Genomic DNA, 16044 nt, shown 5'->3' with positions numbered 1-16044 from the left:
AGTTGGTTAAGAGCATGAGCTCTGAGCAACAGGGTTGCGGTTCGATTCCCACATGGGCCAGTGAGCTGCACTGTAGCTGAGCTGCCAACAGGTGGCAAGACGGCTCAGCTGGTGAGAGGGTTCGACTTCCACATGGGATGGTGCGCTACCACCCCCTCCTCCACACACATACACACATGCACAACTAACATTGTACACCGCACCTTGAGCTGAGCGGCTACAAACTGCCGACGGGCAGCCAGATGGCGACTGGGCTTGGAGCTGAGCTAGCTGCGCCCTCCATAACTAAGTCTGAAGGACAACAGCTTGGCTGTTCCCCTTACCCAACACTGTTCCCCCGTTCCCCAATAAAATTTAAAAAAAAAAGCATTAAGGACACTAGCCATCCTTTGTCATTATAGGGAATCAGATGAATCTTAGAATTCTTCCTTAGGGGCCATGTTTGATCTACTTTACAATACTTACCATTTCCATATCATGCAGTTTAGCCTTTAGTTGTAAATTCTCTTTTTCTAATTCATGTAATTTATCAGAACGAGCTCGAGTTCCTTCTAATTGGTCTTCCAGCATGGTTTTTGTTTCTAATAAAACTTGATTGTCCTCTTTTAATTCCTATAAGCATTTCAAATAGGCTTTATTTATCATAAACATGTTAATATTAGTTAATTTTTTAAAGTTGTAAAACATAAAAATTCTTTATTTGCAAGAGTAAAGCTACCGAGTAACAGAAATATAGTTGGTTTTTTCTTGGTTCCATTTTTTCTTCAAGAATTTAAGCTATTATACAAACAAAATACTAAGTACTTATATTAAGATAAGTAATACTACTATAATTTCACATGAAATTGTGGGGGTATATCGAAATTCATTAGTCACAAGGATAAGGAACTAAGTATAAGTAGTCTTGCAGATATTTAAGACACAAGTCTCCACAGAACCAGGGCTTAATTTGTTGAAATAGATTTAAAGATTTCTCTCCACCTAAACTATAACTTCCAAGTGAAAGGTTTGGGGTTTTTGAGTACAATTCCAAGGCTCACCTAAATCATAAACCAAGGTTCTATCAATAAATACTTTACCTAAGCATCATGAGAAAATGTTTAAAATCCCTACAGCTGTTTTGAAGATACATGTTTACAAATCTAGCTAGCTAAGTTATATGACTGTGTTTATAAACTAAAGTCAAGAGAAAGTGTATTAAAACAGTGGCATCTATAATGAACCCTTAAGTGCTATGCATATACCTATTTAAATAAGTGGCAAAGAATAGGCACCTTATCTCTGTAGTCAATTGGGTCTATTTTTGGTAACTCTCAGGTTCAAATGTTCTAACTACTTACTCTTATGTTTTCACTCCTTGATTTTTGCATACGCTTTCCTTCTTAACCCCATACTAAAAATGAACAAAATCCCTACTGTTTACAGACAATGAGGAAATTAACTGGGAAAGGAAAAAAGGATGCAGATACAAGGATTGTCAATATCTTGCTGTCAAATTCACCTGCATGTAACACTGAACTGCAATCATTAAATAGGGAAAATTGTTTTTTTCTAATTTGTTAATATAAAATGTTACATAATTTGTTGAGAGTAAGCACATGAAAGCACCTTTATTGATCTTAATTTAGCACTCTGAGTTGAGAAATGATCAGTAATGTGTTTGCTTTCACTTCTAAAAACAATTTTAAAATTTGTTGAGAGAAATACTTCATTCTGACTATAACTTAGAAAGTTGGCTCTACCGATAATGCTAAATAAAGGAATGAAAGAAGAGCCCCAAAGAGTTCAGTAAAATTAATATAATGTCCCAAAATCGCTTTTTAAAATTCTAAGCAATATGCTAATCTATCATAAAATAAACATCTGAAGATATTTACAGTTTGCTCAACAATTCAAGAGTTCCATATGTTTATTAAGTGTATTCTCAATGCACTTAGAAAAAAACTTTTAAAGAAAAACAATATTGTGAATGGTTTAAATTATGCAACATACCTCAACTCTTGCCTTATAAAATTCAATATCATGTAGCCTCTCTTTGTATCTGCTGACTTCACTTTCAAGCTTATCAACTCGGATTGCCTTCTCTCGAAGTGCATCTAATTCATCTCGATACATTCTTGCACAACGTGCATCCGAAAGCAAATTCATGTTCTAAACATAAATAAATATTAACATTTTAAATATTATTTCCTATTTTCAAACTGATAATCCTTGGTTGTACAACTTGATGAATCTAAAAATCAATGAACTATATACTTTAAAAGTGTTAATTTTATAGTGTATAAATTATACCTCAATTAAGTTGTTTTTTAAAATGGGGAGACATAAAGCATTTTTTGTTTAACCAAGAATAAAAAGTATTTTAAACATACATGTTTATACACAAGTACACAAACTTGTATTTATATACATATTTTTATATAATGTTCCATTATCAGGAATGTAAAAAAAATTCAGGATATTTTAAAATAAGTTAACCTCTACTTAACATAATCATTTAGAATTAATTTAAGGTAAAAAAGTTAACTTTAAAATACAGGACAGTAAAAACACAGAAGAGGCAAACTGTATTACTAAAGTTGATCATTTAGTTACTTTAGAGAAATAATGTCTCTATCCAGATATGTTGTAACACACCAAAATCCTGCTAATTTTTTTAATGCTTTTAAGTAAAATGATAGTGCATATGATTAATACCATTTGAGACATATTAAAATTCAACCTTTTAAAAGCTTTCCTGTAATCCTTTTGAACAGTAGATCAAAGTATAATCCAAGGACATCTGTAGTTTCCTGAAACCCTTTCAGGGAGTTCATGAGGTCAAAACTGTTTTCATGTTAACTAAGACATTATTTGCCCGTTTCACTCTCATTCTCTCATGAGGGCACAGTAGTTTTCCAGAGGCTATATGGCATATGATATATTAACAGAATAAATACAGACAAAGATATGAGAATCTAGTAGTCTTCAATTAAGTCAAGCATTAATGAGATTTGCAAAAATGTAAGAGTACCATTCTATTTTTTTTAAAAAAATAATGATTATTTAGTTAAAATACAGTTTTTATGTCAACATGGACTCGATTGAATATTATTTTTAAATGAATTAGAATTTTAAAATTCTTAGTTTTAATTCCTAATATAGTAAATGACAGTAGGTATAATCCATGTTAATTTTTAAGTGGAAAAGTCAAGACCAAAAAGATTGAGAACCACTGATTTAGAGGGAACACATACAAAAACCCTACTACCAAGAACTGAAAAAGCAGTCACAGCAGATCTAGAAATAAAGATTATAATTTCCCATCTCATACATCTGGAAAGGTCCCAGTTTATGATCCTGCAAGTGAAGTATTCCCCTAAGTTAAAATGGCAGGTTAGGGGAAAGTAAGGGGAAGAAAACTGCCCAGCCTTACCCCAATCCATTTATGGGTTAAAGGAGACCTCATGTGCTATCTCCAAATGAAAACAAAACCTTGTGATGTGATTAAAAGAAGTAAATTATTTCTTTTAAATATTTTTTATTTTTCAATTACAAGTGATATACAATATTATATAGTTTCAAGTGTGCAGCACAGTAATTAGACACATACAACTTACGAAGTGATCACTTCATAAATCCAGTACCCATCTGACACCATACAATTATTACAACTGACTATATTCCCCATGCTATACTTTACATCCCCATAACTATTTTGTAACTACCAATTTGTACCTCCTCTTACTCCCCTCCCCCTTCACCCATCTGCCCCCAACCCTCCCATCTGGTAACCACCAAAATGCTTTGTGTATCTATGAGCTTGTTTCTGTGTTGATTGTTCCTTTATCCTGTTCTCTAGATTCCACATATAAGTGAAATCATATGACATTTGTCTTTCTCTGTCTGACTTACTCCACTCAGCACAATACCCTCTAGGTCCAACCATGTTGCTGCAGATGGCAAGATTTCATTCATTTTTATTGCTGAGTAATATTCCATGGTGTGTGTATGTATGTATGTATATGTGTGTGTGTATATATATACACCACCTCTTCATACATTCATTCACTGATGGACACCCAGGTTGCCTCCATATCTTGGCTATTGTAAGTAATGATGCAATGTCCCTCCGAAGTAGTGTTTTGGGTCCTCTTTAGTTTCTTGTTACAGCCTTCGTTTTAGATTTTCCAGTTCTTTGTGATTCAGTATAGGAAGGCTATATATTTCTAAGAACATGTCCATTTCTTCTAGGTTATTGAACTTGGTAGCATACAAAGTCAGACAATTAAGTTTGCAAACTTGTTACAAAGATGTTACTAACCTTTTTTGATATCAGAGGAATTATTAATTATGAATTTGTACCAACTGGACAGTTAACCAAGTTTACTATTTGGAAGTGCTGAAAAGGCTGCGTGAAAAGGTTAGACAAAAACGACCTCAACTTTTTGCCAACAATTCATGGCTCTTGCATCAGGACAATGCACCAGCTCATACAGCCTGTCTGTAAGGGAGTTTCTAGCCAATAAACAAATAACTGTATTGGAACACTCTCCCTCCTCACCAGATCTTGCCCCCAATGACTTCTTTCTTTACCTGAAGATAAAGGAAATATTGAAAGGAAGACATTTTGATGACATTCAGGACATCAAGGGTAATAAGACTACAGCTCTGATGGCCATTCCAGAAAGAGTTCCAAAATTGCTTTGAAGAATAGACTAGGCTATGACATTGGTGCATAGCTTCCCAAGGGAAGTACTTAAGGAAGGTGACCATAGTGATATTCAGCAATGAGGTATGTAGCACTTTTTCTAGGGTGAGTTCATGAACTTAATTGTCCAACCTCATGTTGTCTTTCACAGCATTCTTATATGATCCTTTGTATTTTTGCCAGTATTCCGTCATAACTTCTCTTTTATTTCTGATTTTGTTTATTTGTGGTTTTTCTCTTTTTTCCTTAGTGAGTCCAGCCAGGGGTTTGTCAATTTTATTAATCTTTTCAAAGAACTAGCAAATTTTTCTTGCATACATTTTTTCTAATGTCTTTTTGTTCTCTATTTTATTTAATTCTGCTCTAATTTTTATTATTTGCTTCCTTCTGCTGACTTTGGGATGCATTTGTTCTTTTTTAGTTCTTTAAGATGTAACATTAGGTTGTTTATTTGGGATTTTTCTTGTGTTGAGAGATAGGCCTATAATTAATGATATAAATGTCCGTTTTATTACTGCTTTTATTGTGTTCCAAAAGTTTTGATATATTTTCATTCTCATTTATCTATATGTATCTTTTGATCTCTCCTTTTTTTTCTTCTTTGTCCCAGTTGTTCTTTAGTAGCATGTTGTTTAATCTCCACGTATTTGTGGTTTTTCCTGCTTTCTTTTTGCAGTTGATGTCCAATTTCAAAGCATTATGGTCAGAGAATATGCTTGGTATGATTTCAATCTTCTTAAATATTTTGAGGCTAGTTTTGGGTCCCAACATGGTCTATCCTTGAGAATGTTCCACGTGCAGTCGAGAAGAATGCATAGCCTGGTATTCTGGGATGAAAGGCCCTGTAAATGTCAATTATGTCTATTGATCTAATGTGTAACTTAAGGCTGATATTTCCTTATTGATTTTCTGTTTGGATGATCTACGCCTAGCTGTCAATGGGCCCCCTACTATAATTGTGCTTTTGTCAGTTTCTCCCTTTATTTCAGTTAGTAGTTGCTTTATATATTTTGGTGCCCCTGATTGGGAGTATAAGTGTTATGTGTTCCTGATGTATCATTTATCATTATGAAATGTCCATTTTTGTCTCTTGTTACCTTTTTGATCTTGAAGTTTATTTCGTCAAATATAAGTATGACTACACCCGCTTTTCTCAGGATGCCATTTGTTTGGAGTATTGTTTTCCACCCTTTCACTTTGAGTCTATAGTTGTCTTTGCAGCTGCGATGTGGTTTTTAAAAGCAGCATACGAGTATGGTTGGATTTTTTTTTGAACTTATCTGCTACTTTGTCTTTTTATTAGTGAACTCAGACCATTTACATTTAGGTTGATTATTAATATATGACAATTTCCAATAGCCATTTTATCTTTTGTTTGCAGGTAGTTCGGTGTCTGCATTGTTTGTTTGCCCTTGTGTTTCTGTCTGTTATTTTAGTTTGGTGATATCCTATGATTTTTTCATCTGTTTCTGCTTTTATATTATGTGTCTCAGGTGTGGATTTTTTGTCTGTGTGCAGTTAGCATTAAGTTCATGTAAATTTAAGTTTCATATATAGACTTCTTTTCTGCATGCACCTCATCTCTATTCCTCTTTGAAAATTCAGACCTTTACCCCCTTTTGTTTTTGTTATCACAAATTATTCCTATTTATGCTGTGAGTTCATTTCCAAGTTGCAGTAGCGATTGTCTTCTCTTTTATGTTTTTACCTCCTTTAATCTTTATTGTATAATGCCCTATTCTGAATAAGGATTGCAATTTCCTGCTTCTATTAGTCATCTTAGTTATAGTCTTGTATCTTTTAGTCTTTTCTTTCAGGTAGAATTATCTCTTTCAGTAGTTCTTGTAATGCAGGTACTGTAGTGGAAAATTCCCTCAATTCTGTAAATCTGGAAAGGATTTTATTACTCCTTCATATTTAAAGGATAATTTTGCTGGATACATTATTCTTCGCTGGTAATTTCTGTCTTTTAATAGTTTGAACATTTGCTTCTATTCACTCCTAGCTTGTAGAGTTTCTGCTGAAAAATCTGATGATAATCTAATGGGCTTTCCTTTACAAGTTACTGTCTTCTTTTATCTGGCTTCCTTGTGAATTCTTTTTTTGCATTAATTTTTGATAGTTTCAATATAATGTGCCTTGGAGAAGGCATTTTCAGATTGAGATAATTAGGTGTTCTGTTTGCTTCTTGGATTCAAGGATCAAGTTCTTTCCACAGGTTTGTGATGTTCTCATCCACTATTTGTTTGAATAGTCTCTCTGCTCCCTTCTCCCACTCTTCTCCCTGTGGTCTACCCATTCTTATATTGCTCTTTCTGATGAAGTCAGATAGTTCTTATACAGTTCTTTCATTTCTTTTAACTCTCAAGTCTCTCTCGTCTCTCTCTTCTTCTATCTGTGGCATTTCCAGACTTCTATCTTTGATATCATGAAGTCCTTCCTCCATCACATCAGCTCTATTTCCTAAGCTCACTATTTCATTCTTAATCTCATTTTTTGAGTTCTTCACCTCTAGAATTTGTATCTGCTTCTTTTTAAAATTTCCATCTCTTTGGTATTAATTTTGTTTGTTGATTTTATTTCTGAGTTCATTAAACTGCCTGAGTTTTCTGGCATCTCGTTGACTTTTTTTCAGAGCTGTAATCTTGAATTCTTTGCCATTTAAGTCACATATTTCTATGTCTTCAAGCTTATTTTCTGGATATTTTTCATTTTCTTTCTGAGCTGCCTTGTTATCTTGATTGTTCATGGTATTTGATAGGTTATTTCTCTGCCTAAAGCACCTTTGGGGGTGAATCCTGCAACAGGTTGTTAAGAAGAGGTCTTTATTTTGTTTTCCAGTAGGTGATGCTGAAGTATTTTATTCTGTCTTGCACTGTTCCAGCAGGCTTTTCATATCTCTGCTGAGCAGTGGGAGATCCCTTGTATTCTCTGGTCATCGAATATAAGGTCACCTTCGTCTCAGCACCACCCTTGTGAGAGAGCCTGGTGGGTAACAGGGTTCTGAGCCCCTGGAATCCCAGTGAGGCTCCTGCAGCCAGACACAAAGCTGTGCTGCCTGAGCTGTCCAAAGTGCATTAAGGGAGGGGGTAGAATAGGCTTGGGGAGGCTGCCGGTGTTTGTGGCTTTGTTCTCCTCCCAGTAATGGCGACTGCCAGACCTCAGCTGCCTTGCCTCTGTATCTCCAACCTTGTTACTGGGATTAGCCAGTGTGTGCCTGCTGCTCAGTAAATGTCTCTCCAGTTCTCAGGGCTGTAGATATTCTGGTTTGTAACCTGACCCTCACTGCTACAGTTTCTTCTGAGGTCCACTGATAGCTCTGGGAGGGTGCAGGGGAGGTGAACTCTGGTTGAGTGGAGGGAGATGGCCAGGCTCCATAGCTTTGTTTTTCTGCCTTGCCTGGCAATGTTGGCTGCTAAACATAGCTGTTGCACTTCTGTATTCGGTCTCTGTCCCAATAGTTGGGTTCAGTTATGTTATCTGCTGGTCACTCAGGCAGAAATGCTCAGGGCCTCAGAGAGTATACCTGCAACCAAAACCCTTCCTTCTCCCACGACCCGCAGAGCTCTGGGCTGCGTCTATGGCGCCCATCTCTGCTCTTCCCCTTCCCGCCTCCCGTTTGCCCGAATTAACCCACCTGCGTATGTTTCATTGTGTGGATCTCTCAAATATGCTTGTGTGTTGTGCAGGGAACCCTTTGTTGAATTACAGCTGTTTAACGTGTAACTTCAAGGGGGAAGATCAAGGGGACCCCTCATGCCACTATGCTTCTGACCTTATTACTTCTACTTTTGATCTTTTTTCCCCCCTTCTCCTCCTTAAAGAAGTCCAGTTAACATTTCTTGTAATACTGGTTTAGTGGTGAACTCCTTTAGCTTTTTGGGAAGCTCTTTGTCTCTCCTTTCTTTCTAAATGATAGCTTTGCTGGGTCAAGTATTCTTGGTTGTAAGTCCTTGCTTTCATCACTTTGAATATTTCATGCCAATTCCCTCTGGCCTGCAAAGTTTCTGTTTAGAAAACAGCGGACAGTCTTATGGGAGCTCCTATGTAACTGCTTTTCTCTTGCTGCTTTTAAGAGTCTCTCTGTCTTTAACCTTTGGTATTTTAATTTTGATGTGTCTTGGTATGGGCTTGTTTGGGTTTATCTTGTTTGGGACTCTCTGTGCTTCCTGAGCTTGTATATCTATTTCCTTCATCAGGTTAGGAAAAGTTTTCCATCATTATTTTTTCAAATAGGTTTTCAATTCCTCACTCTTGCTCTTCTCCTTCTTGTGAATGTTGTTAACGCTTGATGTCCCAGAGGCCCCTTAAACAATCCTCATTTTTTAAAAATTCTTTTTTCTTTTTGCTGTTCTGATTGGGTGTTTTCTGCTACCTTATTTTTCAAAACGCTGACTTGATTCTCTGCTTAATCTAATCTACAGTTGAGGCCCTCTAATATATTCTTCATTTCAGTTATTGAATTCTTTTTCTGACTGATTCTTTTTTATAATTTCTATCTGCATTTTTATGTTTCCTGTCTCTTTGTTGAAGTTCTCCCTGAGATCACTGAACATCCTTATAACCAGTGCTTTGAACTCTGCATCTGGTAGATTCCTTGTCTCCATTTTGTTTAGTTCTTTCTCTGGAGCTTTGTTCTGCTTTTATTTGGGACACGTTTCTTTGTCTCCCCATTTGGGCTGTCTCCCTATGTTTGTTTCCATGTATTAGGTAGAACTGCTGTCTCCCAATCTTAGTAGAGAGGCCCTATGTTGTAGGTGTCCTGTGGGGCCCAGTGGAACAGTCTCCCTGGTCACCTGAGCTGGGTGCTCTAGGTGTGTCACTTGTGTGGGTTCTGTGTGCCCTCCTGTTGTAGTTGGGGCTTGGTTGCCGTTTGCACATCAATGTTGACCCTCAGGCTCATTGATTGTGAGAACTGGCTATAACTATAGTAGAGGAGCTGTTGTACAGAGGCTGACCTATAAAGCAGGATTTGCTTTAGTAGGGCTCTGGTGCCTGCTGAGTTTGCCTTTCGGGTGTGTTATTTGTGGAGGTGGCTGAATGGTGCTCTGATGTGGTCTTAAGGTGGCCACCAGGTGTATTGGTTTTGAGGCCTCTTGGAAGGAGCTCTGGTGCAGGCCAACGTCAGCCACTGCCTGTGCCCCTGCCTGGTGCCATTTGGTAGGAGCTACAAAGTGATCTGCTGATGGTTGCCACTTGTGCTTGGCTTGCAGGTTCCTGGGAGAGGCTAAACTACGAATAGAGGACAGCCGCCACTAGTGCCAGAATTGGGGCTTCTTATCAAGAGGTACGGGGCATGCTATGGGCAGAGGCTGGTTGTTTGGGGATTGTGAACCTTGGAGAGATTTCAGGAAAGTCCGCAGCATGAGCCAAGACAGGTTGTTTGTATGTTAAAGCCACTGGAGGGCCGGCCAAGTGGCGCGTTGGTTAAGAGCTGGCTTGGGACGCCAGAGGGCCCCAGTTCGGATCGCACATATGAGGGCCAGTGACACTGCCCTCCACAGCTAAGATGCTGAACAACAGCTCAACCTAGAGCTGGGCTGCCATGAATCGCCAGTGACGGTGTAGGCTGCAGCCCCTGCTGCAGTGGGCTGCCATGGGCTACTGTGTGTATCCAGTAGCCAGCATGAGTGGCCATCCAGAAGCCGGCGACTGATCTGTCTCGCCTGGGAAGAGCACAATGATGGTGCCAACTTGGGCCAGTGAAGCAATGTCCTCCACAACTAGACTGAAGAACAAAAGGATAGCAACTTGTCTGTTCCCCTTCCCCCAATTCCCCAATTAAAAAAAAAAGCCACCGGAAATGGCTGGATGGGCCTGCAAGTTGGGTGGGGCAGGATTTCAGGGAATCACCCGGGTGGAGTGAACGATGTTAGCCAGGTTGATGGACACTCAGATATGGCACCTGCCTGCATCTGCTCAATGGGTGAAAGGAGGGCTGAACAAAGGAATAATGGCTTCAGCTAGCACTTAAAAGTGAATCCTTAAAAATCTTGGTTCAAGATGAAAAACACAAAGCTTTAGTAAAACAAAAATAAATTTTCAAAAGTAAAAGGTTTTGATCTTATTTAATAGGAAAGAATGGAAAATTAGAAAGTATTCTGTGATACACAAATTAACATAAAGCACTATCGGACAGTAGAGACCTAAGGAGATACACATATGTAGTATAATTTACAATAGAGTTGTTCCAACTTCCAAGTCCACAGAAGCCAATTATACAAAAAAAGAGAAACTCATAACTGCCCCAGTTCTAATGTGAATCTTAGCAAAGTTTAAATAGCACTGATGTAGAATAAAGAAAAGTCCAAAGACCTTGATTTCTACTTTGGCTCTGGCATTTCTGAAGAGAGAAACAATGAAAAAGTCATCAGCTCTTTATGCCTCAGTAAACACATAAAGTATGTATTAAGGTAAAGGTTATAAATTATATGGAGAAAATTAATTTCCAATTACTTATTGGTCCTGTATAAGTTTCAGGTACAAACCTCTTGCTGCAGCCTTTTTAGTTCTATTTCCATTTGTTCAAGTTCTTGTTTACAGTCCAGCAACTGTTCAGTCTTTTCCTCCCTTAAATGCAAAAATATTTATTAAAACATAAGCTTACTGCTTTCAAAAACTATGATCGTCATCTGCATTAATACAAATGTATAATCAGTACTAAATATCTAGTTGAACATAGTATTAGCCATGACTCCAACCCAGGAGAGAAAGACAAAGAAATGGATATTAGGAATTCATATGATTAGAAATCATCAATCAACCCCCCCCTAAAGTTCTGCAAAGGCAAACCTCAGTGATTAACATCCTCAGAGTTCATAAAGTAGTTTCTCTCTCTTCATCTTCCTAACATTCCCCATTCCCACTCTCCTTTCTCTTTCTCCATTGCTCCCTCACTACATAGTCAAAGACAAATAAGTTAAAAGAGTTTTTATGCAAGGAAGTACTATCTGTGTCTTAAACTTACAAGGGTCTCCTAACTATTTTCAACATTTACAATGGCCAGAAGGAAATTATACAAAGTCAGATGCCTAAAATCTTTACAACTCTGTTGGTTTCTTCCCTGTAGTCTATAAACATCTTTAAATTTCTATTTATTTCTCTTTACACTGCTTTACTTTTAACTCCCATTTTCTATCTCCCCTTCAGAGCCAAGCTCCTCAAAGTTTCCACTCACTATCTCTACTTTTCCACCTCTGTTCTTTAATAATTAAAGGTAAATGTTCATTGTAGAAGCCAATCTGTTGTTGACATCTCCTCATACCCATACATTTTTCAACACCATAATTTTTAATGAAGAAATATTTCCTTTGGTTAAGGAACCATAATTAATTTACTTAAGTGGATTCCATTTTTCACTGTAATAAACCTTGTTTTGGTAAATGAATTCATTGTACGTAAAACCCTGTGTATTTCAGGACAGATTTCTAAAAGTACATTCTAAAAGTACAAACTAAAAGTACAGGTTTAAAGGTACTTGACAAACTGCCCTCCAGAAAGGTCATTATCAATTTATAATGCAATGGCAGAGGATAAAAGTGCCTATATGTGTAACAATTTAACAACTGAAAAGTGCTGTCACTGTTCTAATTTGCATTTATTTGAATGCTAGGAAAGGATAATATTGTTTTCTTATGCTTGTGCCAGGTAGTTCTTACAAGTATTTCTTTACAGTTTGTCAAATGTTCTAAAAAACATTATAAACAAATTCTATTTTTACTGTGATTATATTATATAACATAAAATTGCAATGCTAACCATTTTCAAATGTACAATTCAGTGGTATTAATTATATTTACAATGTTGTTAAACTATCACTACTATCATTCCCAAAACTTTTCATCACCCCAAACAGAAACTCTGTACCCAGTAAGCAATAACTGTCCAATTCCGCCAGCCCTTACCTCTAATCTATTTTCTGTCTCTCTGAATTTTCCTATTAAAGATATTTCATTTAAGTAGAATCATACAATATTTGTTCTTTTGTATCTGGTTTCTCACTTAGCAAATTGTTTTCCATTCATGTTGTAGCAGGCATCAAAATTTCATTCCTTTTTATGACTGAATAATATTCCATCACATGCCTATTGCACATTTTGTTTACTCATCCATCTGTTCATAGACACTTGGGTTGTTTCCACCTTTTGGCTATTGTGAATACTGCTATGAACAATGGCATACAAGAATCTTTCAGTCCCTATTAGAAATTTTTGGAGGATATACCTAGGGAGTGGAATTGCAGGGTTACAGAAAAAGTCTATGTTTCACTTTCTAAGGAATATTGTCAATGCTTTTAATTTTACTTATTTTTTCTGGATGTTCATATATTTAACATTTTTTATACAACTAGAGCAACCACCTTTTATAAATACTTCTTTTGCTTCTGTGTAAAGCTCTTCCCTACCTAGAGAACAAATATATACTCATCTAAATATTTCTAGTTCTTTCAGCATTATTTCATTTTTTATATTTAGCTCTTTAACCCATCTGAAATTCACTTGGTGGACGTGATGTGTAAATTTAAATAATTTTTCCAAAAGAGTTATCCAGGAGTTCAAGCTTCATTAATAAAATAATTCCCTTTGTGCATCCATTTGACCATTCTATCTCTAGCAATAAGGCTTCTATCCACACCTCCCAAATGACACTGTTTTTCATAGTTGATTACCTTCTTATTGCCAAATACAGTGGATTATTTTCTGATCTTTCTAGAGAATTTAGTACAGTTAATTAACTCCATTCTTCTTCTTGACACGCTCTCTCCTTTAGCTTCCATGACTTCACACTCTTAGGGTTTCCTACTTCTCTACATATTAATTCTCTGACCCTTTTGCTGGTTTCATGTTTTGAGCCCATCTTCTGGCTAACAATGATCAAGCTCTCATTATCTGTACCAAGTAATTTTGCAGGCACTTTACACTTTCCCACGCACATAATCCTTACAGGAGCCCTCTAAAAAAATAATAGCAGTGATAACAGCTTACATTTATTGAGCATTTATGTACTACTCATTGTTCACTTTACATATTTACCTTACACAACAGTCCTACAGTAGGCACAATTATTTTTCCTACTTAATAGGCTAGGAAACAGAGCAGCCTGAGAGACATTAAGTAACTTGGCCACGGTCAGTCAGTTAAGAATTGTTGCGTCAGGATTCACACTCAGGCAAAATACATCTAAAGCTATGAGCTTGATCATATGCTGTATCTCTCTACAATACATATTATAAGTTTCATTTTATAAATGAAGAAACAGTAATATGGCTAATAAATGGTGAAGTCTGCCCATAACCAGTTAAATACCTTTTTTATGTTTGTGTTCTTCAGATTACATCCTTCTCATTCTTCACGTTCTCCTGGACAGTTTTATCCACTCCCAAGGTTGCAACTACTACTACCTGCTGCATATTATTCTGCATCAGTATTCTAGTGACCCCAAATCTCTATTCTGCATTGTGGACCAGACAATCAATTATGCAATAAACATCTCCAGAGAGATATTTATAGGGTACCTCAAACTAAATATGTCAAAAGCTAAACGTGTCTTTTTACCTTAATCTTATTCTTCTCTCTTATATTACAAGTGAACAGCATCAACCATTCAAATAGACACTGATTATAGCAAACTAGGAATTATATCAAAGGCCCTGCCTTCTCCCTTACCTCCTTTCCAGCTTCATTGCTATAATTTTAAATCAGGCCCGCACCACTTCTTGCCTGGACTGTCCTTCACTCCACTTTCACACTGCCACCAGAATTTATTTTTTCTGTTTGGACACTTACTAAGAGTCAGCCACTAGACTAATATCTCTTTATTAAAACATAAATCTGATCTTGTAACTATGCATAAAAACCTTCAGTTGTCCCCACTATTTAAAGTCCAAATTTCTGAGTACTGCAATATATGACCATCCACACATCCACTACATCATTTTCAACTTCATCTCTGGCCATGCCCCTACTTATATCCTACTGAACTTGTTGCACTTCCCTCTGCTTAGAATACACAATTGAGCATTTTCAGCCTAGTTAATGTCTAACATCAATGGAAATGTGACTATCTATATTCTTGATACCACTTCCTTTTCTCTCCCAACTCAGAAGTGACAACAGTTCCTTTGGGTTTCAACTGCAGGCTACACAACTTCTAATACACCTTCAGATTCATGTTATTTCAACGATCTGCTTAAAAGTTTATCTCATAAAATTTAAAAATGGGCAAAGGGGGCCAGCCGAGTGGCACGATGGTTAAGAACTGGCTTGGGATGCCAGAGGGCCCCAGTGCGGATCCCACATATGAGGGCCAGTGACACTGCCCTCCACAGCTAAGATGCTGAACAACAGCTCAACCTGGAGCTGGGCTGCCATGAGTCGCTGGCGACGGTGTAGGCTGCAGCCCCTGTGGCAGTGGGTTGCCATGGGCTACCGTGTATAGCCAGCAGCCAGTGTGAGCGGCCGTCCAAAAGCCAGCAACTGATCTGCCTCACCCAGGAAGAGCGCAATGATGGTGCCAACTTGGGCCAGTGAAGCAATGTCCTCCACAACTAGACTGAAGAACAAAACAACAGCAACTTGTCTGTTTCCCTTCCCCTAGTTCCCCAGCGCTGTTCCCATCCCCCCAATTCCCCAATAAAAAATATTTAAAAAAAAACAAAACGGGCAAAGGATCTGAATAGACATTTCTCCAAAGAAGATATACAAATAGCCAATAAGAACACAAAACGATGCTAAACATCATTAATCATCAGGGAAATGCAAGTCAAAACCACAATGAGATATGAATTCCCACTAGGATGGCTATAGCCAAAAACGTGGATAATAACAAATATTGGTGAAGATATGGAGAAATTGGAGCCCTCATACATAACTACCTTATGACCCAGCATTTCCACTCCTTCCTATACACCCTAGAGAACTAAAAATGTACGTCCACACAAACATGTGCACATGAATGTTCATAGGAGCATTATTCACAATAGCCAATAAATGTAAACAATCCAAATGCCCCATCAACTGATAAGTCAATGAGCAAAATGTGGTCTATCCATATAATGGAATATTATTCAACCATAAAAAGGAATGAAGTATTGATAAACACTACAACATGGATGAACCTTGATAACATTATTGTAAGTGAAAAAGCCAGTCACAAAAGGACACATAATGTATGATTCCATTTATATGAAACATCCAGAATAGGCAAATCCACAGAAATAGAAAGCATATTAGTGTTTGCCAGGAGTCAAGGGCAAAGACGGCTAGGGAGTGACTTCTAATAGGTATGGGGTTTCTTTTTGGGGTGATGAAAATGTCTTGAAATTAGAGAGTGTGTGATGGTTGCTGAACTCTATA

At 37.2% G+C, this 16044-nt stretch overlaps 1 protein-coding gene across 11 annotated transcripts in view; it reads right to left on the bottom strand.

Annotated features, from left to right (window-relative positions):
• CCDC88A (coiled-coil and HOOK domain protein 88A) overlaps positions 1-16044 on the bottom strand; it is a 125667-nt gene that overhangs the window by 53547 nt on the left and 56076 nt on the right. For all 11 annotated transcript variants that reach the window (XM_019662119.1, XM_019662117.1, XM_019662118.1 and 8 more), the window contains exons 9-11: positions 11179-11260; positions 1993-2151; positions 466-612 (exon numbers count right to left, since the gene is read on the bottom strand). In XM_019662119.1, coding sequence (XP_019517664.1) covers positions 466-612; positions 1993-2151; positions 11179-11260 — 388 coding nt within the window. The remainder of the gene's footprint in view (positions 1-465; positions 613-1992; positions 2152-11178; positions 11261-16044) is intronic.

Source organism: Hipposideros armiger, unplaced genomic scaffold, assembly GCF_001890085.2.
Source record: "Hipposideros armiger isolate ML-2016 unplaced genomic scaffold, ASM189008v1 scaffold_366, whole genome shotgun sequence".
NCBI lineage: Eukaryota > Metazoa > Chordata > Mammalia > Chiroptera > Hipposideridae > Hipposideros > Hipposideros armiger.
The sequence above is the reverse complement of the archived record's forward strand: the minus strand, read 5'-3'. Positions and strand labels throughout refer to the sequence as shown.